At 41.5% G+C, this 22,951-nt stretch overlaps 1 protein-coding gene across 2 annotated transcripts in view; it reads right to left on the bottom strand.

Annotated features, from left to right (window-relative positions):
* PHEX (phosphate regulating endopeptidase X-linked) overlaps positions 1–22,951 on the bottom strand; it is a gene marked incomplete at both ends in the record, with an annotated part of 195,990 nt that overhangs the window by 100,090 nt on the left and 72,949 nt on the right. For both annotated transcript variants that reach the window (XM_079764383.1, XM_079764384.1), the window contains one exon: positions 6,345–6,446. In XM_079764383.1, the coding sequence (XP_079620509.1) occupies positions 6,345–6,446 (102 nt within the window). The remainder of the gene's footprint in view (positions 1–6,344; positions 6,447–22,951) is intronic.

The raw sequence follows: 22,951 nt of genomic DNA, 5'->3' as shown, positions 1-22,951 counted from the left end.
CTAAGTATTGAAGGTATATTAACTCCTTAGGAAAAATCTTTAGGTAGGTACTAATCTCATTTTGTAGATGTGAAGACTGAGGGTCCAAAAGGTTAAGTAATTTTCAAAGGGTCATACAGCTAATATGGGGTAGATGTTGGCTCTCAACCTAGGCAGTCTTTCTCCAGAGTCTGTACACTTAACCTCTATATGGTACTTCCTGTTGAGGACAGTGAGGGAGAGGAGTTACAAGGCCACTAACGTGGCTTGTATGTGCATATGAGAGTCAGAGAGACACAGAGCCAGGGAGATGGAGCCAGAGAGTACCAGCAAGCTCAACATGGTGACTCGTGTGAACCAGGGACCCTGAGGGGAGAAATCCCAATGATGGTTTACATGCTGTTTTGTCAGTCCCTGGCTGTCCCTGGGTATGCACTGGAATGGAGGCAGGAACCAAGGTGACTGCATTCTTGAGCGGTTACGCAAACAGGCTTGAATCTGTACCAGCCTAGGGAAGGAGATAGTTTGATCAAGCCTCTCCTTTGCCTTTCTTCTACAAAAGCATTTAGAAGGGATATGTGAAATGAAGCAGGAGTGGAGGCACCAGGGGAAAGTAACAGCAGAGTTGTTGGGATTAGGAAGGAAGGAAGAGCCGGAGGAAGCCTTGCCCACAGGCTGCAGGGACACGTGCAGTGATGAAGAAGGGGGAGCAGCAAAGTGGGCACTCCCCGAGTCAGGTGCCCCCACACAGCATGTTTGGGCTCCTTAGAAGCATCCTCCCCTAGACTCCCAGGACCGCTTTGTGTCTCCATCACATTAACTTACACTTCTCCCCATCTGCCTGGAATCCACGCCCTGCTGTGCCTTCCCGGGACTGTGAAAAGCCCTGCAGAAAAGGGACTGCAGTTGATCGCCTCTGAATCTGCAGCTCCTGCTACATCGTCAGTTCCGGAAATGTTTGTGGAATTGAATTTGCTGAAGTGGTGCTAGCATCCAGATGCTAGCATCCCGTGTGTTGTCACCTTAAGGCGAGGAAGGGTTGTGTCCTAGTTGGGGAGCCCCTAGAACTAGACCCTGAGACAAGGATTCAAGTGCAAGCAGTTCATTTGGGAGATAGAAGAAACACCAAACACCGATAGGGGTCTGGCGAAGTGAGAGGGAAAAGGCAGGGTATCTGTTTGAGCCAGCTGTCAGTGTGAGCAGCTGGAGTTTACCCCACTGGAGAAGCTCTGGGAGCCTGTGCAGAACACACACTAAAGGGAGGAGGGTGTTGGGGCACATACATGACAAACCCCATCAATCTTTGGGTGTGCTCATTCCCCAGACTACTGGGCCTTTTGTGTGAGTGGCATAACAGACTCCAGCAGGAAGAGAAAGCTCTCAGGCAAAATGCAGATGCTGGCAGTTGGAAGTCAGGCAAGGGTGCAGTGAACTGGTAATGGCAAGGGCAGTGGGCCTCAGACCTGAGCGTGCATCAGAATCACCCAGAGGGCTTGTTAAAATGCAGGTCACAGGATCCCACTCCCATAGTTCAGCAGGCCTGGGGAGAGGCCCAAGAATTTGCATCTCTAACAAGTTCCCAGGTGAGGCCACTGCTGCTGGTCTAGAAGCACCTGAAAACCACTGGGCTCGGGATGCGGGCCCAACACGGTTGGTACAGACTGGATACTTGGGGGAAATCTAAAATCTAGGGTCAGGCAGAGCTTAAAGATGAAGGAAACCAGAATGTCACCACAAAATATGTCTCTTAAACATAAAAATTATTTTGAACTGAAGGTAATAGAAGCAACAGAAATAAGAAAAGTTCCCTGCTCTCCAATTTGCAAGACATAAATTTTCAGTTGCCCTCCTCCCCTCTATACCAGGAAGGATAAAAGTGAATCACTGGAGACAACTTTAGACCCTAACAGCCCGGAGATATACCAGAGGAATCTAGGTAACAAATTTCACTAACTAACCTGTACCTCCCATTAGTTTCCAATATATTTACCTTCCCACAATTGCCGCATTTGGAAGTCTAAAACCACTTTCCTTTGTCTTGTCATTTTTCTCTACAAATTTATTGTTCTTTGTGGAAGATGCCATATAAGCCCGAGTTCTAAGCCAGCTCTTTGAGTTACTCATTTCTCTGAGTTTCTCTCAGAGATGTATGAGATATACATGTTAATCGACTTCTGTTTGTTTTTCTCTTATTAACCTATCTTTTGTTACAGTCAAGAACTTAGAATGGTAAAAGGAAACATTAATTATTTCCTCTCCAACAGAGACAAAGCCAAAGAGATGAGACACACTTTTGTTTGTCCTCTCTATAGGAAAATTCTTCCCACCTCACCAAAAGCCTGTGCCCAGGAGTCACATGACTGGGGAAATGTGACTATGCAGCAGGAACCCTCACACCTGCCAAGGTTAAGGCCACTCACAGCATCCTGAGGATATAGCTACCCTAGGAGTCCCATCCGGGTCGTTTTCTCTGGGGGTGGCTTTTTGGCAAGCATAGGCTCCAGGGGCAAAGAGTACAAACAAACCATTTTCCCAAAATGATCCAGCTTCTGCTACAGAATCAAATCCAACTGGTGACCAACAGAGTTCAGGAAGCTGCTCCTCCTGATCTGACACAGAGCTCGCCAGCAGAAACCTAGCCCCCACCGCCAGGATGGTGGAAGGCAGTGCTGTGTCCCTTCCTGCCACACCTCAGAACCCTTACGTAGTGACCTTGAGATCCTCCTGCTCAATTCTGGAAAAAGCACATCTTTCAGAAGACAACCCCAAAATAATCTGTATCACTTTACATGCACTCAACATCTATGATAACCCGAAAAATAACAGGCCTCCTGTCCTTTGCTGCTTGTTTGCAATAAGAGCACATGCTGGCAGGGAACACAGAATCCTAAATAAAAATTGGTCCTTATTTCACCATATTAAATTCCCAACCGAAACCTACACTGTCGGTTTCACAACACAAAACCGCTCTCGACCTCTTAAGAGATGAGAGGGAAGGCAGGGAGATAGAGATAACAAATGTATCCTTTAGAGGAACAGAGGCATCCTTGTTTACCTTTTACAGTGATCACCCTAGCAAAGCGCATGACAAAGCCACATCCCCACACTTCCATTTTGAGACCTGGGTCACTGCCACAAAAGCCAAGGTGGTAGGCCTCAGACCACTGCAGGTATCTGGACACTCCCAGTTCAGGCCAGTCACTAGGGAATGCTGAGGTCAACCCCTTAGGAGACACTGTAATTAGCTGCAGTCCAGAGCTGAACAGTAAAGGAAAGAAAAGCTTCTCCCCTTGCAATTCGGAACATTTTTTCCATTTTCCCAATGGGTTGCCAAGTGACTCAGCATTGGCCCGTGTGGGCACTATTATTGATGAGAAATCTTCCACTTGGGTGATATACTGCATACAACACATGCCTAAAGAACAGTGCCAAGTCATACCAGGAAGAGCAGGAGAATTTTTCACCTCCACTTCCAATGTAGGCAAATCCTGTCTTAATGCAGGGGCTACTTAGTATCAGAAAGACAAAGCCCTAAGATTGTCAGAGAGTTCCTTCTAAGATTCAAGGAATTATTAAGCTGAGCCTCTCCTTGCTTGTTGACTATTAAAAGGCAATCAAATCGAGGACAGCAGAGAAAAAGGGCAAGAAAAAAAGAATTTTTCAAAAACAACCCCAGAGCAGAAAAGCTGCATAAAAGCCTTCAGCTGTCTAAATGTTGTCTTTGTGAGTACTACGAGCTCCACCCAGAGGTCATTTCTAGAACTGCATGTTCATTGAATTCGGAGAAAAAATCTCCATCTCCTGGGGTCCAGGGCCTGACCTGCCTTTGAGAACTGTTGCAAATTCTTGGACCACATTCCCTCTTTCTTGCCTTTCATTAAAGGAACTTCTCTGAACTCTGAAATACAGCTATACTCAGGGAACCGGATGAGATCCAGTAGAACAACTGCCTTTGATATCTGCACTCCTGGCAGGTTGAACTCAGCTCAAAGACAGCCTGGAGTGTTCAAAGAATACAACAGGTCCTCAAATAACATTGTTTCACTCACCATCGTTTTGTTATAACATTGATGAGATACCATAGGAACTTAACTCTTGTTTATATCAATTAACCTGTAGTAAAGCTGGTTTCATTATACATCATATCATTTAAAGTTGTAACACCTATTGATTACCTTAATTGGGGACTCACTGTACCTTTAGAAGAAAAACTGAAGAGTGAAGAGCAACTCGGGGGGGGGGGGGGGGGGCAAGCAGGAACATGCCTAATATTAAGACTGGGAATAATCCTTAGAGAACCAACTGGCCACCTGCCTAGAAGGCCTAAAGGTAAGGCATCCACTCCCTTATGCAACTCAGAAGATCTCTGTGCAGCAATCACCAGCCATACTTCCCAAAGAACTGACTGCAGAACCCAGAACATTCACCTAGTACCCATCCATTCATAATAGGCACACATCCCTCACCACACTACCCCATCCTCCACACTGGTGACCCTTAGTCCACAAGGGGTCAGGCTCGGATCAAGAGCCCACAATGCACTGAGCTGTCATCTACCCACTAGAAAAAAAACATCCTATTCCAGATAGCACAAGCTAGCCCTACAAATAAATGAAGCCTTTAAAAAAACACAGTATGTTGGTGCTGAAAGTTGCATCTACCATCTGGAAAGCTTCTCCTCACAGCCTGCATGCTCCTGCCTTCATCAGCTTGCGCCTAACATGACTTAAGACAGCTTTGACAGATTCTGAAGGTGGAAAAAAATCAAACTTGCCCTTTGTCTTCCTCCAACACCCCCAACCCCCGCTGTCCAATTCTTTCTTCACTGTAAACACTGAACAGCCTTTTCCTGTCTATTGACAAAAATATCTATGGCAATGTTTATCCAGCTCAGGAGTATTTAAGCTCTAGGAAATATCCTTGCTAAACCTCTGCATAGTCTCATTTCAACAAGGCTAAGCATTCCCAGAATGCTGCCCTTTTTTAATGGACTTTAGTTTTTTAGAACAGACTTAGGTTCACAGCAAAATTGAACAGAAAGTTCACAGATTTCCCATACAGCCTCTGCCCTCACACCTGCATAGCTGCCCCATTAACAACATCTGCACCAGAGTGGTACATTTCTTACTATCACTGAACCTATACTGACACATCATCATCACCCAGAGTCCATAGGTTACATTGGGATTCACAGAGTGTTGTACATTCTATGAGTTTGGACAAATGGATCATGACATGTATTCACCATTACAGTATCATACAGAGTAGTTTCACCGCTCTACAAGTCCTCTCCCTCTTTGTTTCTTGACCATACGGCAAAAATATTTGTGCACAGCATGACCCAATATGACTCTAAGCGGTATTCCTTGGGCCTGCCTAGTGATAAGAATCACCAGGCTGACTGGTTATCACAAATGTTCAGACTGCACCCTCAATTCACTAAATCAGATCTTGTTGGGGAGGGGCTCAGAAAGCTATAGAGAGTCCAGACACCCTAGATGATTGCTATCATCAGAAAAGTCTCAAAAATACATCTCTAAAGAAAAGATGCTGCTAATTTCAGAGTTTCCCAGCTGCACAGCAGCATCTGTTAAGAAGGTAGCATGTATTGCCTACCCACTTGAGCTCCAGCTCCATCAGAATACCTAGAATTCAAGGTGGGTCCCATCCTTTATTTTCAAAAGCATGGCTGCTGATACTTTTCTCATTTATTCCCTTATCTTGTTGCACAGTACCAGAAACATTTACAAGGCCTAGCAAGTGTCCACTTCTATTAGGAAATATTTTTTCTATTCCTCCACAATGGTCTACCACTGGTCTACAGTTTGCATGCGTGCTAGGCAAATCATTTGTGCAAAATGATGGGTTAGAAAGTAAATCTGCTAGGTTACAGGAAAGGATTTGCCTGAGGACATTTGCACACATCATGCACGAACAGAAGGACACATGGCCAATATGGATTTTTCTCTTTTGTGCCTTGAGGGCTCTTCTGCCAACTGCTCCCTGAGGCTCCCCACTGCTCTGCATTCTGCCATAGCCAATGATGGTTTATGGCAAAAATTCGCTGGGCAGCAAGCCATGTGTCTCTTACAGACAGCAATTAGGAGGAGAGAAAGAAAGGCTGAATTACAAGGTGTTTAAAAATGTAGTTCAAAAAAGAAAAAGTCATCTTATTTTCTCTTACCTGCTGGTGATGAGATCTATGTATTCATCCCAAAAGAGACACCCAACTTTAGGGTCATTCGGAGTCAACAGCTCAGTCAATATAAAAATCAACTACATAATGGTGAGCATGAAAATCCATTAAACCAAGAGTCAGGGTTTGGTTTCTTTTTTTCTTCTTCTTCATAAACTGGAATCCTTACCTTTTCTTTGGCTTTCTTTTTGGTTCCTGCATCCATCCACTCATTTTCCTTCTCCAGCATGTCAATAAAGGCCCAGCGAACACCCTCAATCAATTCTTCCATCTACCAAAAAGAAAAAAAAAAATACCCGAAGGAGCAGATAAAAAATCAAGAAGCTTCAGACCAGGTTTTCTAGGCCAGTGGTCGGCAAACTCATTAGTCAACAGAGCCAAATATCAACAGTACAACAATTGAAATTTCTTTTGAGAGCAAAATTTTTTAAACTTAAACTTCTTCTAATGCCACTTCTTCAAAACAGACTCGCCCAGGCCGTGGTATTTTGTGGAAGGGCCACACTCAAGGGGCCAAAGTGCCGCAGTTTGCTGACCACGGTTCTAGGCCATGAGAAAGTTCAATGCTAAACATGGTGGGAAAGAGGCTCCTTTCAGCTTGACTCTATGCTCTAGCAACATTACCTTTCCTAGAAAAAATCTTTTCCCCCCACTGCTAGAGATAATTAACCATTTCTTTCCATGAGAACAATTATTAGCCCATCCTTATCAAGGTAGCAACTAAGTTCAATAGTTGCTACCTTTAATAAGGTTTGAGAGAGAGAAGCAAAGGCCTGGGCTGTATATTTCAGACAGGTATTGCAGAATAAAGTGAGTGAACAGTTGAAAGAGATACTGGGTTTTTTTGTTTGTTTGTTTGTTTTTTTAATATATTTTATTGATTTTTTACAGAGAGGAAGAGAGAGGGATAGAGAGCTAGAAACATCGATCAGCTGCCTCTTGCACACCCCCTACTGGGGATGTGCCCGCAACCAAGGTACATGCCCTTGACCGGAATCGAACCTGGGACCTTTCAGTCCGCAGGCCGACGCTCTATCCACTGAGCCAAACCGGTTTCGGCCTGAAAGAGATACTGTTAACAAAGAAACAGGCAGGAAGAACTAGCACCCCAAAGTATACACCTCCAATATAAATCACACTTATGTCAGAACCCCAGTTCTTTCCAAATTTAGTGCCAGTGGTTAAACCAAATGTTTGGCTCTTCTCTGTTGTCTTCCTACTCTCCTCTCTACTCCCTTTCAGCTAAAAAAAAAAATCTTATGTTATTTCCAATCTCAAATGGTAGGTTTAAGGGGTGGGTGCTACTGAAATACCTGTCCCAAAGTGTTTCATCAGTGAGACCACACCCCTGTTCATGATGTGTTTGCCCTGGCTTTTCTTCCAGCGTGTGATTGTGCACCAGCAGAGGGGACTGGGGGAGGGAGACGCTAACACTTAACTTCAGAGGCCCTGCCTGTTTATGGATGCAAACTTCTCGAAATCCCATTCTCCTTCTGAGATGCTCCAGTTTTCTCAATGGGAGACTCAAGAAAGAATACATACTGGGTTTAGCACCAGAATTAAATTTTTCATTTGATACTATGGGGTTGTAAATCCATTTTTAGAATTAATTCTAGAAGGGAAAAAGTTTAGATATTCCCTTGGTTCTATAATGAATTGTCAGCACAAAGCTCAAAACAATTTTTTCTGTTTAATAAGTTTTCAGCTATGTTTTCAGTTCAATAACAGTTGTAAGGGAACCAGAGCTGTAAATCAGTGGGCTAGGTTCCATCGTATGTAAATAAGAACAAATAGCAGATGGAAAAGGGAGGGGGGAACTTCACAGCTATTTCTTCCCAATTTAGTAAAAACATTAAAAGAGAAATCTCAAGTTGGGATTGGGGCATGATAAAAACATGAAATGACAGAAGAGCTAAGACCCTTTAAAATTACTAAGTCACTGATTCTCAATCTCGTCTGCACATAGGGATCATTAGAGGTAGCTTTAAACAATCCTGAGGCCTGAGCATCAGGATTCTGATAGCATTGGTCTGTCTGGGTGAAGCCTGGGTGCTGGGAGTTTTAAAAGCTCCAAGGTGATTGTGCACACAGGGTGGAGATGCAGTGTTCTAGGGAAAACCACCTATCTATATATATAAATACCCAGGGTCCATAACAACCAAGGCTTGACCAAACACCTGAAGTCAGTGCTGGGTTGCTGTGGCGACCCAGCACTGATGCACTGGTGCCGGTGCAGCGACCCAGCACTGACTGCCAAGGGGGCTGCAGATCAGGCCCAAAGAGAGGCCTGCAGAGAGAGGCAGGGTCTGATCCTCAGCTTCCATGGCAGCTGTTGATCAGCTGTTGCCTCTCTCTTTCTCTCCTGGCTTCAGTATTATTCAGCCATGCCCCTAAACTGGCAGTCGAACATCCCCCAAGGGGTCCCCAATTGGAGAGGGTGCAGGCTGGGCTGAGGGAATCCCCGCCCCCCCATGCACAAATTTTGTGCACCGGGCCCCTAGTTTTACAGATAAGAAAATAAAAGTCAAAGTAGTCCATAGTTCCAGCTCTTACAGCTAGGGAGGGTCAGAGCCAGGACCTCACCACAGTGCTAAATGACAGTCATGAGCTTATAACTCCTAGAGGTGTCTTTAATACATCGAGGAAAATGCTAGGGAAATGGGAGGGAACAACAGAGAGATGCATAAGCAAACATTTCAAACAGAAAACCCACACAAGAAGGTGTTAAAACAACAAGGAAGTCTCCAGGGACTGGATCTTTCGCCTGAGCAGCTACCAGCACCCCTTAGTCTTTATGACCTCATCATGCAGCAACTCACATCATCCAGTCCATCACCTTCACATAAAGAGAAAAGCAGTATCTTCCCAAACTAGAGAGGGACAATGAGGATGGAAAGAAGTGAATGGATTGACTTGAGAGGGGTTCAGTGATCAAATTAATGGAATTGGGTGATTAATTTGTATGTGGAGAGGTGATGAAAGTGGGGAGATCATATTAATTCCCAGATTTCAGGTGGGGGCAACTAAGTGGATCCTGCTGCCATTTTCTAAGACTGGGAAAGAGAATGGGCTGGAGACAGAAGCCATACATCAGTGGGATGAAGAGGGCATGAGAAGAGAAGACAGCAAGTCGGAGAGAAAGCAAAGACAGAGTAGGAGTGGTTGTAGGGTTCAGAGAGGGGTCTGTGGGTTTTGGATTTGGGTTGTGTGCATGTTTGTTAGTGCTGCTACTGCTGCTGCTGTGTGGTTGTTGACCATATGAGAGATTTGACTATTTAAATAGCAATGGAAACTCAACAATAAAAAAAACCCTGATTTTAAAATGGACCAAAGACACCTCACCAAAGAAGACATACAAATGGGAAATAAGCCTATGCAAAGATGCTCCACATCACATCATCAGGAAAATGCAAACTGAAGCAACAATGAGATACCACAATACACCTACTAGAATCCACAACACTGGCAACACCAAATGCTGGCGAGAATGTAAAGGAACAGAACTCTCGGTCATGAGAATACAAATGGTATATTCACTTTGGAAGACAGTTTGACAATTTCTTACAAAACTAAACTCTTACTATAGGATGCAGCAATTGTGCTCCTTGGTATTTACCCAAAGGAATGGAAAATTTCTGCCCACACAAAACCTGCACATAGATGTTTATAGCAACTTTATTTATAATTGCCAAAATTTGGAAACAACCAAGATGTCCTTCAGTGGGTATTGAATGAATAAACTGTGGTATAGCCACACAATGGAGTATTATTCAGTACTAAAAATAAATGGCTGGGTGGCTCAGTTGGGTGGAACATGGTTTCGGGTTCAATTCCTGACCAGGGGACATACCCAGGTTGTGGGTTTGATCCCCAGTCGGGTGTGTTAGGGAGGCAACCAATCCATGTTTCTCTTTTACATGATGTCTCTCTCTCTTTTTCTTTCCCTTCCTCTCTCTCTAAAAATCTATAAAAACATATCCTTGGGTGAAGATTTAAAAAATAAATTTAAAAAATACATATGCATATAAATTCTCTGGTTGATCTCTTCCCTCCCCCCTTCCCTTTGAGAATCCTCAGTCTGTTACATGCTTCCAGGTCTCTCCATCTATTTTGTTTGTCAGTTCAATGGAGGGAGGTGAGAAGGGGAACATCTGTAATACTTCTAACAATAAAGATAAATTTTAAAAATTAAAAAAATACAAAAGTTATATAAAAATAAGTGAACTATCACATGATAAGAAAACATGAAAGAACCATAAATGCATATTACTAAGTGAAAGAAACCAATCTGAAGAAGCTACATATTGCATGATTCCAACCATATGACATTCTGGAAAAGGCAAAACTATAGAGATAATTTAAAAAAATCAGTGGTTCCCATGGTTGGGGGTGGGGAGAGAAAATGAATAGGCAGAGCACAAAGAATTTTAAGGCAGTAAAGATACTCTGTCTGATATTATAATTATGGATATATGTCATTATACTTTTATCCAAATTCATATAATGTACAACACCAAGAGTGAACCCGAGGTAAACTATGGACTTTGAGTGATTATGATGTATAGTGTAGGTGCATCTTTGGTAAACAAATGTACCTCTGTTAAGTGATGTTGATAATGGTAGACTGCATGTGTGGGGTCAGAAGGTATATGAGAAATGTCTGCCCATTGCTCTCAATTTTATTGTAAATGTAAAACACTCTAAAAAATGTCTTTTTTAAAATTGAAAAAAAAGATACTGATTTGACCCAGTGAGGAGGAAAACACTGAAAATATGGGAGTGAAAGACGTGAATAAACCATGAGAGGGTAAAAGGGAACGGTATCCAAAGAATACAGATGCCCCTTGAACAACACAGGTTTGGATTGCCATGGGTCCTCTTATATGTGGATTTTTAAATGCCATTCCTGGGCATTATAATGATTATCAAATTAACTAACATTTTAAGCATTCTGCATAAGTTTTCAAAGCTCTCTGTCTGTACACTGCTGATTGGCATGCCAAATGTAAATAAAAATTGAGGCAAAAAGATTTCAGCCTATGCCAGGATGAAGAGTAATAAACAGCTGACTCATATGCAGCTTCCTTCTACCTCTTCCTTTCCTTCTTGCCCTTCTCCCCACCCCCACTGCCCACCTGTGTCTTCCCTAAATATTCATTCTTTGGTAACTCAGCATCTTTGTGGCCCTCTCATTGACGTCAAAACCCAAATAGTGATCACTTCCCTCTTTGCTTTTCCATGAGCCTCAATACTCTCTGCCCTAGTCCTCTCAGGCACCACCACCCCTCGCCCCAGACCCCATCACAGGTTCTCAACTTTCTCTTTTTTGTAGACTTTACAGACTTATTATATAAAATTTCTGTGAAATGGTGCTGAACTACCCCAGCAGACTTCAAGAACGAGAAAAATCTTTGAAGCTGATTAATGTCATTAGTTGGCATGTCAATACAAATAAGAGAAATAATGATTTTAGCATGCTGGAACTACAAAGATAAATCCACTGAACACTTCTGATTTTTATCTTTAAACTACTCTACAGCATCACATAATAATATCACCTTCAGTCAAGTCATGTTCCCTGAGGCAGCAAAAGCCTGCTATAATTTTAAAATGCATAAAGAGAAAGAAATTGTATTACTTCATCAAACCTTGACCTAATGCTCCAACAAGGCAACATATAATATTAATAGAAATTACTTAAAGTGGAAGTCATAGGGTGAAGTTATCCATAGAAAAATATTTATTTAGAGTCAAAAGTCAAAATATAACATATAAAAATTAACCCAAGTGTTGTTATGATAAAATCGGTCACATTCAGGATAACGGCCCTCCAGGCAAAGCAGCAACTTGTTAGGCATCTATTTATTTCTAATTTTATGGATCTACACTGTGAAAATACAGTTCATTTGATTGGTCTATGGGCAGTTGTTACTTCCTTACCTCAACCAGTGTTATTTAAAAGTTGGTTCCCCTTCTCATTCTCTGTACCCCAGGATTTTTCCCATAGTGTTCTACATCAGACACACATGCATATGCATGCACCTGTTATGCTTCCATCAAAGGTTTTGTGTAATGAGATTCTTCTATCTTAGAAAATTACAAATTGTCTCACCTGCTATTTCTCTTTTGACCTCTCCTTAACCTTTTTCCCATCGTATGGATATAGGAACTGAATGTGTTTTATAAAGAGTCAAGATGGTTCAATTAATGCATTTGAAGGGACGTATGCCAATACAGGCATACCTTGTTTTACTGCGCTTTGCTTTATTGTGCTTCACAGTTATTGCATTTTCGTCAATATCTCACAGACCCCCCACCAGCAAAAAAGATTGCTACTTACTGAAAGCTCAGGTGATCATTAGCATTTTTAGCAATAAAGTATTTTTAATTAAGATATGTAACATTGTTTTTAGACATAATATTAATGCATGCTTAATAGACTATAGTACAGTCTCTAGCAATAAAGACATCCTATGTGGCCAAATCAGGCATGTGCCCTGACCGGGAATTGAACCTGGGACCCTTCAGATCCTACCTCATAGGCATGAATCCCAAACACTTAAGCCCACACATTCAGTGCCTTCTCTGAGATCTGTTAGACATATAATCAGAATATAGGTGTGTGTTTAATTGCCATTTATATTTATTTGGATCATGATTTAGATCAAATGAGATCATAGATATATAAGCAAACTCTAAAGCGTTGAAGGGGATCAGAATTTGCAACCCCACAATATGCCTCTTTGGCATAAGGATTACTGTTAAGAAACAGAAGACAAAGGAAAAGCTCTGAACATGGACATTCATAAGGGGAATCTTCATTTGTCTCTTTACTAGGAAGAGGAGGATGACTCAATATCTAGAAATAAGATCTTATCACTAGAGAAGGCAAAGATTTCAATCTGTATTACAATCTTATCTTCATTTACTATGCTTTTCCTGGTCCCCCCCCCCCATAACTGGCTTCCCTCCCCCCTCAATATCTTTTCTTTTGTCTTTAGCTGGGGATGGTATTTAAGGTGGAGGCTTGGTCTGTTTTGAAAAGTTACTCAATTGTCCTGGATCTCTCCCATGTATACAGGAGGTGTACATGTTATTAAAATTCTGTTTGTTTTTCTTCTGTTAATATATCTTTTAAGAACAGAAGGGTCTCAGCCAAGAACCTGAAAAGGTAGAGGGAAAATTCATTTTTCCTTCCCTACAATGTTCTGTGAACATAAAGTTGTCAGTTTTACAATTTTGTGTCTCACGTATTTTTCACATGATATGATTTCATCTCTCGCATAATATATATAGCAGTTGCTCAATAAATACAAATTGATTTATGCTTTCATAACCTCCAGTGGATATACAGCAAATAAGTGAAACTTAATCAAATATTGTTTACACTAGAGGCCTGGTGCACGAATTCGTGCACGGGTGGGTTCCGGCTGGCCTGCCCTGATGGGGGCCGATTAGGCTGGACTGATAGGGAGGTTGGGGGCGGGGGGGGGCAATCAAGGGTGGGGCTGGCCAGGGGGAGGGGCCGAGGGAGGTTTAGGGGGGGGGTCGATCCGTTACCCATTCAGGCCAGTTGGCCACCACAGTGCGTATCATAGCGACCAGTCGTTCTGGTTGTTCCATTGTTCTGGACGCTTGGCTTTTATATATGTAGATATGCTAAAGTACAACAGTTATCCCAGCAGTTATTCCAAATATAAACTTTAGTGGAAATCAAATGATTCAGTAAGTTAGCCCAGTCCATTCTGAAATTGGTGATTCCAGCATGGTATAGGACAGATGGCTAAGAATGGTTTCAATATATATTAATATATCTGATAGAAATACTCATAGGCTGATAGTGTTATCATTGTAATTAGCTAGTTATTCATATTAATAATAGAACAGATGTGAAGGGAAGCCAGATATTATAAGCATGGCCATCTGGGCAGCTTCACCAGGAACTTGCAATTTCACACTCCCTGCAGATCACTGGAAGAAGGGGTTCAACAAAGGGGAAGATGAGCTCATGTGCCATAAAGTTGAGGTGATGTAGAGGTGCTTGTCTGTCAGTCTAATCTGGGAACAAAGTCAGAGGGGCTGGAGCCATAATCCCCAAAGGAATTCTCACTCTCTTGTTCCTTTTGTTTCACTCCTGCTTCCTAGCACTCACCCATGCTCCCTCCATAGCCATGTGACCCTAGAAGCCCACATGCAATGGACTGCAGCTGGGAACACAAGCTATCCTGGCCAGATGCTGGACTGGACCGTGCAAATATGGAGCAGAAACTCTGGGCACTGGCTTTGATCTTAGCCCTGCTGAAGACAAAATGGGGCTTTTTCTAGGGCAGGACAGAGGGAGGTAGGACCTAAGGAAACTCAGGAGTTTAATTTCACAGAAATAAAACTTTCCACTATACCTCATCCTCCTATGGGGGCCTCCATAAAATCTTTTCCTCATGGTACCCCAAGAAGCCCATTTCCACTGGCAATTGGTAGAAACACAGAGGACACTCTACCAATTACAATAGAGTTCTTAAAAAAGAAGAAAAAGAAAAATCTTCAAGGTTGAGTACATGTATTAATTTTTAAATAATGTAATTTTAATGAAATTCTTAAATAAGACAATGCTGAATAGATTTTCCTCTTTAATAATTTAGAAATTATAAGTAATATCTTAATAAAACCTAACATTAAAAATTCTCCTGCCTTAGCCAGTTTTTCTCAGTGGTTAGAGCATTGGCCCACAGTCCAAAGGGTCTCGGGTTCGATTCCAGTCAAGGGGACGTACCTCAGTTGCAGGCTCAATCCCCAGCGTTGTCCGGGGCTCACGTGGGAGGCAACCAATCGATGTGTTTCTCTCACATCGATGTTTCTCTCTATCCCTTACTTCCACTCTCACTAAAAATCAATGGAAAGATATCCTCGGGTGAGGAACAATAAAAAATTCTCCGGTATCCCTCTTGTCTTGATCAGGGCAATGTTCCTTAAGTTATAACCACTTGATTAGTGAATGTGAAAAATGAAAATCATTATCATTAATTTATGTGGCTAGCCCTAAAGAAATAGGCTACAATCTGAGGGAAGTCCCTAAAAATTTTCTTTCTGGCAATTTACTAGAAATAGAGACATTAAATAAATAAATGTACCAATAAATATTAAATATTCATTTACTCACTATTTACATACTCTATTTATAAAATGGGTTTGAATTGATTCTTGATAAAGATATAATAATGGCACTAAAATAAGAAGTAAAGAAGGCCCATATTGAGGTGGGAGAAGTGGTAAATTCAGAAAAACTAAGGATAGTTAGAAAATGCTGAGGTTTCTAGCAGCCAGGCGAGCTAATAAAACAAATCATATCAGTTTGTCAGGATTAACAAACTTGCATAGCTAGTTTGCAAAAGAAAAATCATGTTGGCAAAAGAAAAAAAGGATATCAGGTTATTTGAGCCCCAGACATGCTATAAAGCATGCTAGTTTGGTGGTGCAAAAGTTTAGTGTGTCCTTTTATCAAAAAGCCTGAGACTGGGTCAAGGACACATGCCTGATTGTGGGCTCCATCCCCAATAGTGGGTGTATAGGAGGCAGCCGATCAATGATTCTCTCTCATCATTAATGTTTCTATATATCTCTCCTTCTTCCTTCCTCTCTGAAATCAATAAAAAATACATTTTTTTAAAAAGCCTGAGACTGGGGTGGAGGAAATAAGAAGTAAAATCCTATTTACTGGATATGAACAGATAGGTTGTATTCTAATTTCATAACTCATCTTTTCCTGTTTCCCACTTTCCATTATCTGAATGGGAATGAAATAAAGACCAGAATAAAATTTAGAAGTCAACCGGTCTCATAATGATCAGGACTTGGGCTGTGGGTAAACTCCCCTGAGCAAAATAATTCTGCCTGGTCACTTCAAAAATTCAGCTCTGTTAGAGGGCATAAATGCTTTCTTCCAGTGAATTAATTTCCAGTATAGGGTCTTTGCAGTCCACAGATCTGATCAGATATGCTTAACAAGACTATGTGGCAAAGGCAACAGAGTCCAATGTTAGCCAGAGATGTAGACAACAAACAAGAAAGGTGGACCAAATGTGCTGTCATTGTAGAAGCATACTCAAGGACAAGGCAAGAGTAGTGTCCAGACTTATTTCAAGAGCATTCCAATGGGATTTCTAAACTATTTGTTGAGCTGGGTGTCATTTTATCAAAGGTTGCTTATAAAGAACTGTCATAATTGGGGTCTGATTCCATTCTTGTGATGAAATTTAGTGGATAGTTGTGAAACCTCGATCTGTTATGGAAATTACATTTGACTCCTTGAGTAGTTTCATGAGACTCTTCTCTGAGCCAGATTTAGCATTAAATGATAGAGCAGGTTCTGAAATGTGTAGGGCACTAGCATTAAAAGGATCTTTACCCCAACTGAAAACTACTACATGGGCATGTATGGAGGACTAGGAACAGCAAAAACCCCAGGCACCTTCCTCACTCTCACTCTTTCTAAGAGAAAATAGAAAGAGATGAGCTCTCAGTGCAGAAGAGTTGTCACAGTTTATGCCAGGACTTTGATATGAATTATCTCTTTATGATTAATCTTAGGCACGACACACAGTAATAACAGTAGCTGACATTCACTGGGCACTTACTATGCACCAGGCATTGTGCAAAGCCTTCTCTGAAAATTATCTCACTTGGTCCTCACCGTAAACCAATGAGGTAGGTGCAGTAATCCCCCTTTATCCACTGTTTCCCTTTCTATGATTTCAGTTACCTGTGGTCAACCACAGTCCAAAAATATTAAATAGAAAATTCCAGAAATAAACAATTCATACGTTTTAACTTGTATGCTGTTCTGAGTAGCATGATGAAATCTTATGCTGTCCCACCCAGGATGTGAATCATCCCTTTGTCCAGCGGAACCACACTATATATGCTTCCCACCCATTAGTCACTTAGTAGGTATCAGATATCAGATCGGTGATGAGAGAGAGCGAGAATATTCACATAACTTTCATTACAATATATCGCTATAATCGTTCTATTTTTTATTAGTTATCGTTCATCTCTTACTGTGACTAATTTATAAATTAAACTTTACCAGTTATGTATGTGCAGGCATACCTCATTTTATTGTGCTTTGTTTTATTGCTTTTCACAGATGCTGCCCTTTTTACAAATTGAAGACAAGACCCTCCACCAGCAAAAACATTATAACTCACTTTATTGTGGTGGTCTGGAACTAAACCCAAAATATTCCCAAGGTATGCCTGGATAGGAAAAACCATAGTATATATAGGGTTTGGTACTATCCATGGTTTTAGGCATCCACTGGGATCTTGAAACCTATCCCCCACAAATAAGGGGAGACTACTGTACTTTTGTATCCCTATCTGATTCACTGCAATGAGGTTTAAATTCTATACCCCTTCCTTTATCCATACCCTTGGCTGTGTAGCCTTGCAGTTCCTTCCACTAAAAATGCACAGTCTATTTCCCTACTCTGTCAATCTGGACTGGCCTTGTGGCTTGTTTTAGTCAAGAGAATGCAGACATGATATTATGCCAATTCTGAGCTTGGGCTCAAGAGGCCTCGCAGTTTTCTGCTTGCTCACTTGCACCTCTGCTATCGCTATGAGAACGTGCCCAAGCTAGCCAGGCTGAGGGAAGTAAAACACCTGGAGCAGAGCCGAGTCATCCAGATCACCTCTGCTGAAGCCAACCTAGACCAGCCAACCCCCAGACATTCGAGAAGCCTGCCAAAATAAGCAGAGTTGCCCTTGTGAACCCAACTGACTCCAGGTGTATCAGCAATAATTGTTTATTGGTAAAGCTCACTGAGGTTTTGTGATTTATCATTATGCAGCATTACTTTAGCAGCAGAAACTCCTGTACCATTTATACAGGAAGACAGAGGTGCAAAGAGATTAACTAACTTGCCCAAATTAATAAGAGTAGAGCTGGGATATGAGATGCTAATGCAACTTTGCAGAAAATCGGATGCAATTTCTATATGTCAATATCTTATAACTATATTTAAAGACCTTTAAAATTCAAATCCCAGAGAAACTGATCTTGACATTGTAGCTGATACCATTGACTAGACCAGTGATGGCGAACCTATGACACGCGTGTCAGCACTGACACGCGTAGCCATTTCTGATGACACGTGGCCGCTGAGACGGCCGCATGCCGAGGATGAAACATTTGCTGCTCCTGAGGATGAAACATTTGCAAAATAATGTTTTTTCCTCAAAGTGACACACTACCTGAGTTATGCTCAGTTTTTTGGCGAAGTTTGACACACCAAGCTCAAAAGGTTGCCCATCACTGGACTAGACAAACAGAAACAGGGACACTTGGTACCAGAGAGGATATCCTTTCTTTGCATGACTTGTGGAGAATGGCTATCCTGAGACCAATCCTCATGAGTACCAGCATCTGCAGGGAACGAAGAACCCTTCCATATCAGAGCATTGCTATAATGAATGACACTGACTTTCATGTGACTTCTGCCATCAACGTTAGAGTTACATCTCATTTACTCAACCACTGAGAGAAACAGTGAGTGGGGGAATGGGAGAACTTGAATATTAATTGCAGGACATCAATTCAATTATCTTGGTTCACTAATGAGGTGAACTCCTAGTGTATGGAGGTTGCAAGTTCAAACTCCACCACTGCAATTGGACCCATGTGGGTACTTAAGTCTTCGGCACCAGCTGCAGCAGTATGGGGTGGGAGGAGAAACCTGTTCTTGGGATAAGAATTACTACAGGAATTGCTCACCAGAGCAGCTCAGAAACTTGGAAGATACTGTAGGTCATCTATTTCATTATTTGAGGACATGAACAATGTCTTTACCATAAAGAGAAAAGAAGAATAAGCTACTAGAGTACAGGAGACATTAGAGAATTGTTTTACACAGTAAGTAAAGTTTTAATTCTTCACTCAGTAAAGTCTGTATCTGAAGTGTAATAAAAGATTTGTTCCTCGACAACTAGATTAACCTTCTTTATACATACAGAATGTTTTAATGTATAAGAAACCAGTGACTTTAGCTTTGATTTGAGGGTTGACAAAGACTCTCTCCTTGACTAAACTTCAGCCAGATTCCTCTAAGCCTTCTTCCTTTTCTCTTTTTCTTTTTTTTTTAAATATTTTTAATTGATTTCAGAGAGAGGACAGAGAAGAGAGCTAGAAACACCAATGATAAGAGAGAAAGAATCATTGATCGGCTGCCTCCTGCACACCCACTACTGGGGATCGAACCCACAACCCAGGAATGTGCCCTTGACTGAAATTGAACCTGGGACCCTTCAGTTCACAGGCTGACGCTCTATCCATTGAGCCAAACCAACTAGGGCTAAGCCCTCTTCTTCTTCTTCTTTTTAAGATATGTTTTTATTTATTTCAGAGAGGAAGGGAGAGGGAAAGAGAGAGAGAAACATCAATGATGAGAGAGAATCATTGATAGGCTGCCTCCTGCACGCCCCCTACTGGGAATGGAGTCCGCAACCTGGGCATGTGCCCTTGACTGGAAGTGAACCCAGGACCCTTCAGTCCACAGGCCAAGGCTCTATCCACTGAGCCAAACCTGCTAGGGCTAAGCCCTCTTCTTTAGTAGGCCTTGACCTTGGCCTCCACCCTGTCCTTGCCAGGCCTACACAGCCCAGTTTTAGCAAGAATCCTGATTAAGTCAGTTTAGAGAGAATCCTCTACCCTTTATAACTGAGCAGCATACATACCTATTTGGTCAAACTACTCAAACCCCACCCCCTTGATATCTGACCACTCTGGCCTGCCTTCAGCAAAAGTCCCCTGATCCTTGATGTCTCCTCTTAATAATTTTCCATCCATTGATCCCCTCAAATATGTTTTTTGGCCATAAATCCCCAGCTGTTGAATCCAACCTCTCTCCCCTACTGTGAAAGTCTTCACACCTTTTGCAATAGTCCTGAATAAAGTCTTCCTTAGCATTTTAACAAGTATCAGAATTTTTTTTTTCTTTAACAGGATTCACCCTATAACAAAAACACAAAAAATTTGAGGGAGCAGAAAAAAAAATGCCTATTGGCAGAACTGAGATATATGAATAAAGATAAGTAGTTTGGGACACTATCATGAAATAAAATGATAAGCTTTAATAACTTGCTTCAGCGAAAATGTTTAAATGGGAGCTCCAATTTCACTGAATTTTCTAGAAATGACAGTTAAAGCAGGAAGATCGTCTGTGGTTTGTTTGTGGTTGTTGTTTTTTGCTTCAACAGTTAATAGAAAATTGTTCTTGGACAATTTCACATTTGCCTTAGTAACTAAAGGATGGTAAACTTTTTTAAAAGACTTTTTGATGAAAAATCTTACAGAGCCTTAGGTCACCATGCCAAATATCAAGGATCACTCCTCATAATGATATATGTAGAAAATACTGGAAATTGAACTCAGTGTGTGGACTGAGCCAAAAATATACCTAGAAAGTTGCTCTTAGATGAATTTTCTGATATTCAACTTATTTCTTTTTGTTTCTTCTGAAAATTATGGAACATAAAAATGCAATGTCCACTAGTGGGACTTGAATTAAGATTTCAACTGTATTTCTCTTTAAAATATTGAAATACTAGAAGCAAAATCTATTCCAACTGTTTCCTATCTCTAAAATGCTAATAGAAAAATGTGTGTCTTTTATTTTTATAATATATTAATATATGAATAAATAATATCCTGATAAAGGTGAATTAATTATTAAAAAAGCCGCTGAGTCTCCTCATTATGACAGGTCTCTTCATTACAGTCATGAAAATGGTAAAAATTCTAGTGTTTTTTTTTAGAGAGAAGCAAGGGAATAGAGCACTGGCTTAAAGCTAGATCATCTGGGCTTAAAACCTACCTAAACCATTTTCAGGTTGTATGTTCTTGGGAAATTTACTCTCTGAACCTCAGTTTCATCATCTGGAAAATGGGGGCAATAATAGCAGTTATAGATCCATTGTGAGGATTGAATGAATTAACTTATGGGAAGCACTTAGAAGAGTGCCAGACATTCAGTTAAACCTCAGTAAAAGTTAACTACTTTATTACCATTGCCATATTTTTTAAAACATTATACCTGACCATCAGTCACACTAGGCCCATGGAGACCATCCCTTCCCAGCCATCACTGGAATCTTCACCTGCCCTCCATGGATGTGGATATCTATGTGGGAGCATTTATTCACATATTACAGATATCAATTCTCATCTTCTATATATATAAAAGGCTAATATGCAAAGTGTCCCCCTGGGAGTTCAACTGGGAGAACGGGAGTTTGATCGCTTGCTATGACATGCGCTGACCACCAAGGGGTGGTATGGAACATGGCAGGCGACCAGCGTTGGCAGCTGGGCACTGAGGGAGCAAGGGAAGGAGGAGGCAGGGGGGTGGGGAGGCGGGGAACCTGATTGGCCCTGATCGCCAGCCAGGCCTAGGGACCCTACCGATGCACGAATGTCGTGCCTCTAGTTAATAATAAAAAGGAAATGGAAGAGAAAAATTATAGGTAATAACTTTAGACATCCCTCTTCCCCTCATGCACACACATACCCCTCCCTAATCCTCTCTCCAGTCATGTAGAGGTCATGAACATACAGATCAGGGTGTGTCACAGTGGCACTGGAGCAACATCTCTATTTACAGTGACAGTACATCATGGATTCACTAAAGGAGTCCCACTTTCATACCCTGTGTATAACTTTCCACACAAACAATGTGTTCAACATTCAGCTAATATGCTATATTTTAAAATTATGCATGATCTTCAACTAAATAACAAAAAATTAAAGAAGTTCACTGACATACAAGGTCCTGATTTGGAGTTCTGAAGATTGGAAAGAGAATGTTAGTGTTTAAAAGCACAAAATTGTATTCCCCAGGATATATTAAGTTTGGCTTCCGAAGTATTGACCAAGATTTAAAATGTGGGAGTTTTCACATAAAAATCCATATTCCTGACTTTTCTAAAAAACAAAACAAAAAAACACTCCAGAATCCTAGTAACCCTCGATGGGCATCTGCAACAAGACAGCCTGAGCTGAACGGTGGGTAGCACATTCATGCCTCTCCATTACTATTGTGTCCCAGACACCGAGCCCCAGAGACAATTACCATTCATTGTTGGACTTGCCCTGGTTTTTGCTGATACCCAGCCAGCTTTATTCATGTATGTTATTTAATGTTCCTAATTGACTCTGAGGGTATTTGAGCTTGGATCCTCTGGCTTTTGAATGAGTCCTTTGCACCTCCCAGGCACTAAACATCTTGAACTTGCAGACTCCACCCAACCCAGTCCCTGATCCAATGAGAACCAAGCCTCCAAGATGCTTACATCAGAGTAGGGTCTGGAATTCCCCTCCTCCTCTAAGCTGGTATGCCAGAGAACCTGAAACATCTTCATCAAGTAGCAGCTTGGCTCCCACTCCTATTCCCAGGCCATGAATCCCAGTATTGTTTGAGTCCTTCCCTGCTGATATTAGAGTCCTCCATGAAACTTAGCAGGTCAGGAACCAAGGATCTCACCTTCCCAGTCTTGGCTACTAGCACCTGCTCACTCAGAGACTGAGCTCTGCTACACTGAACTCACGAGATCCCTCTTCAATTCTTTAGATGGTCACTGTTCAATAGGTAACCACATGTCCAATATAAGAGCCATACATGGCAATTAAAATGTGGCTAATCCAAACTGAGATGTGCTACAAGTATAAAATACATATGGGATTTCAAAAACTTAGTATGAAATGAAGTATATAAACTATAACACC

Source organism: Cnephaeus nilssonii (assembly GCF_951640355.1).
Source record: "Cnephaeus nilssonii genome assembly, chromosome: X".
Lineage (NCBI taxonomy): Eukaryota > Metazoa > Chordata > Mammalia > Chiroptera > Vespertilionidae > Cnephaeus > Cnephaeus nilssonii.
The sequence above is the reverse complement of the archived record's forward strand: the minus strand, read 5'-3'. Positions and strand labels throughout refer to the sequence as shown.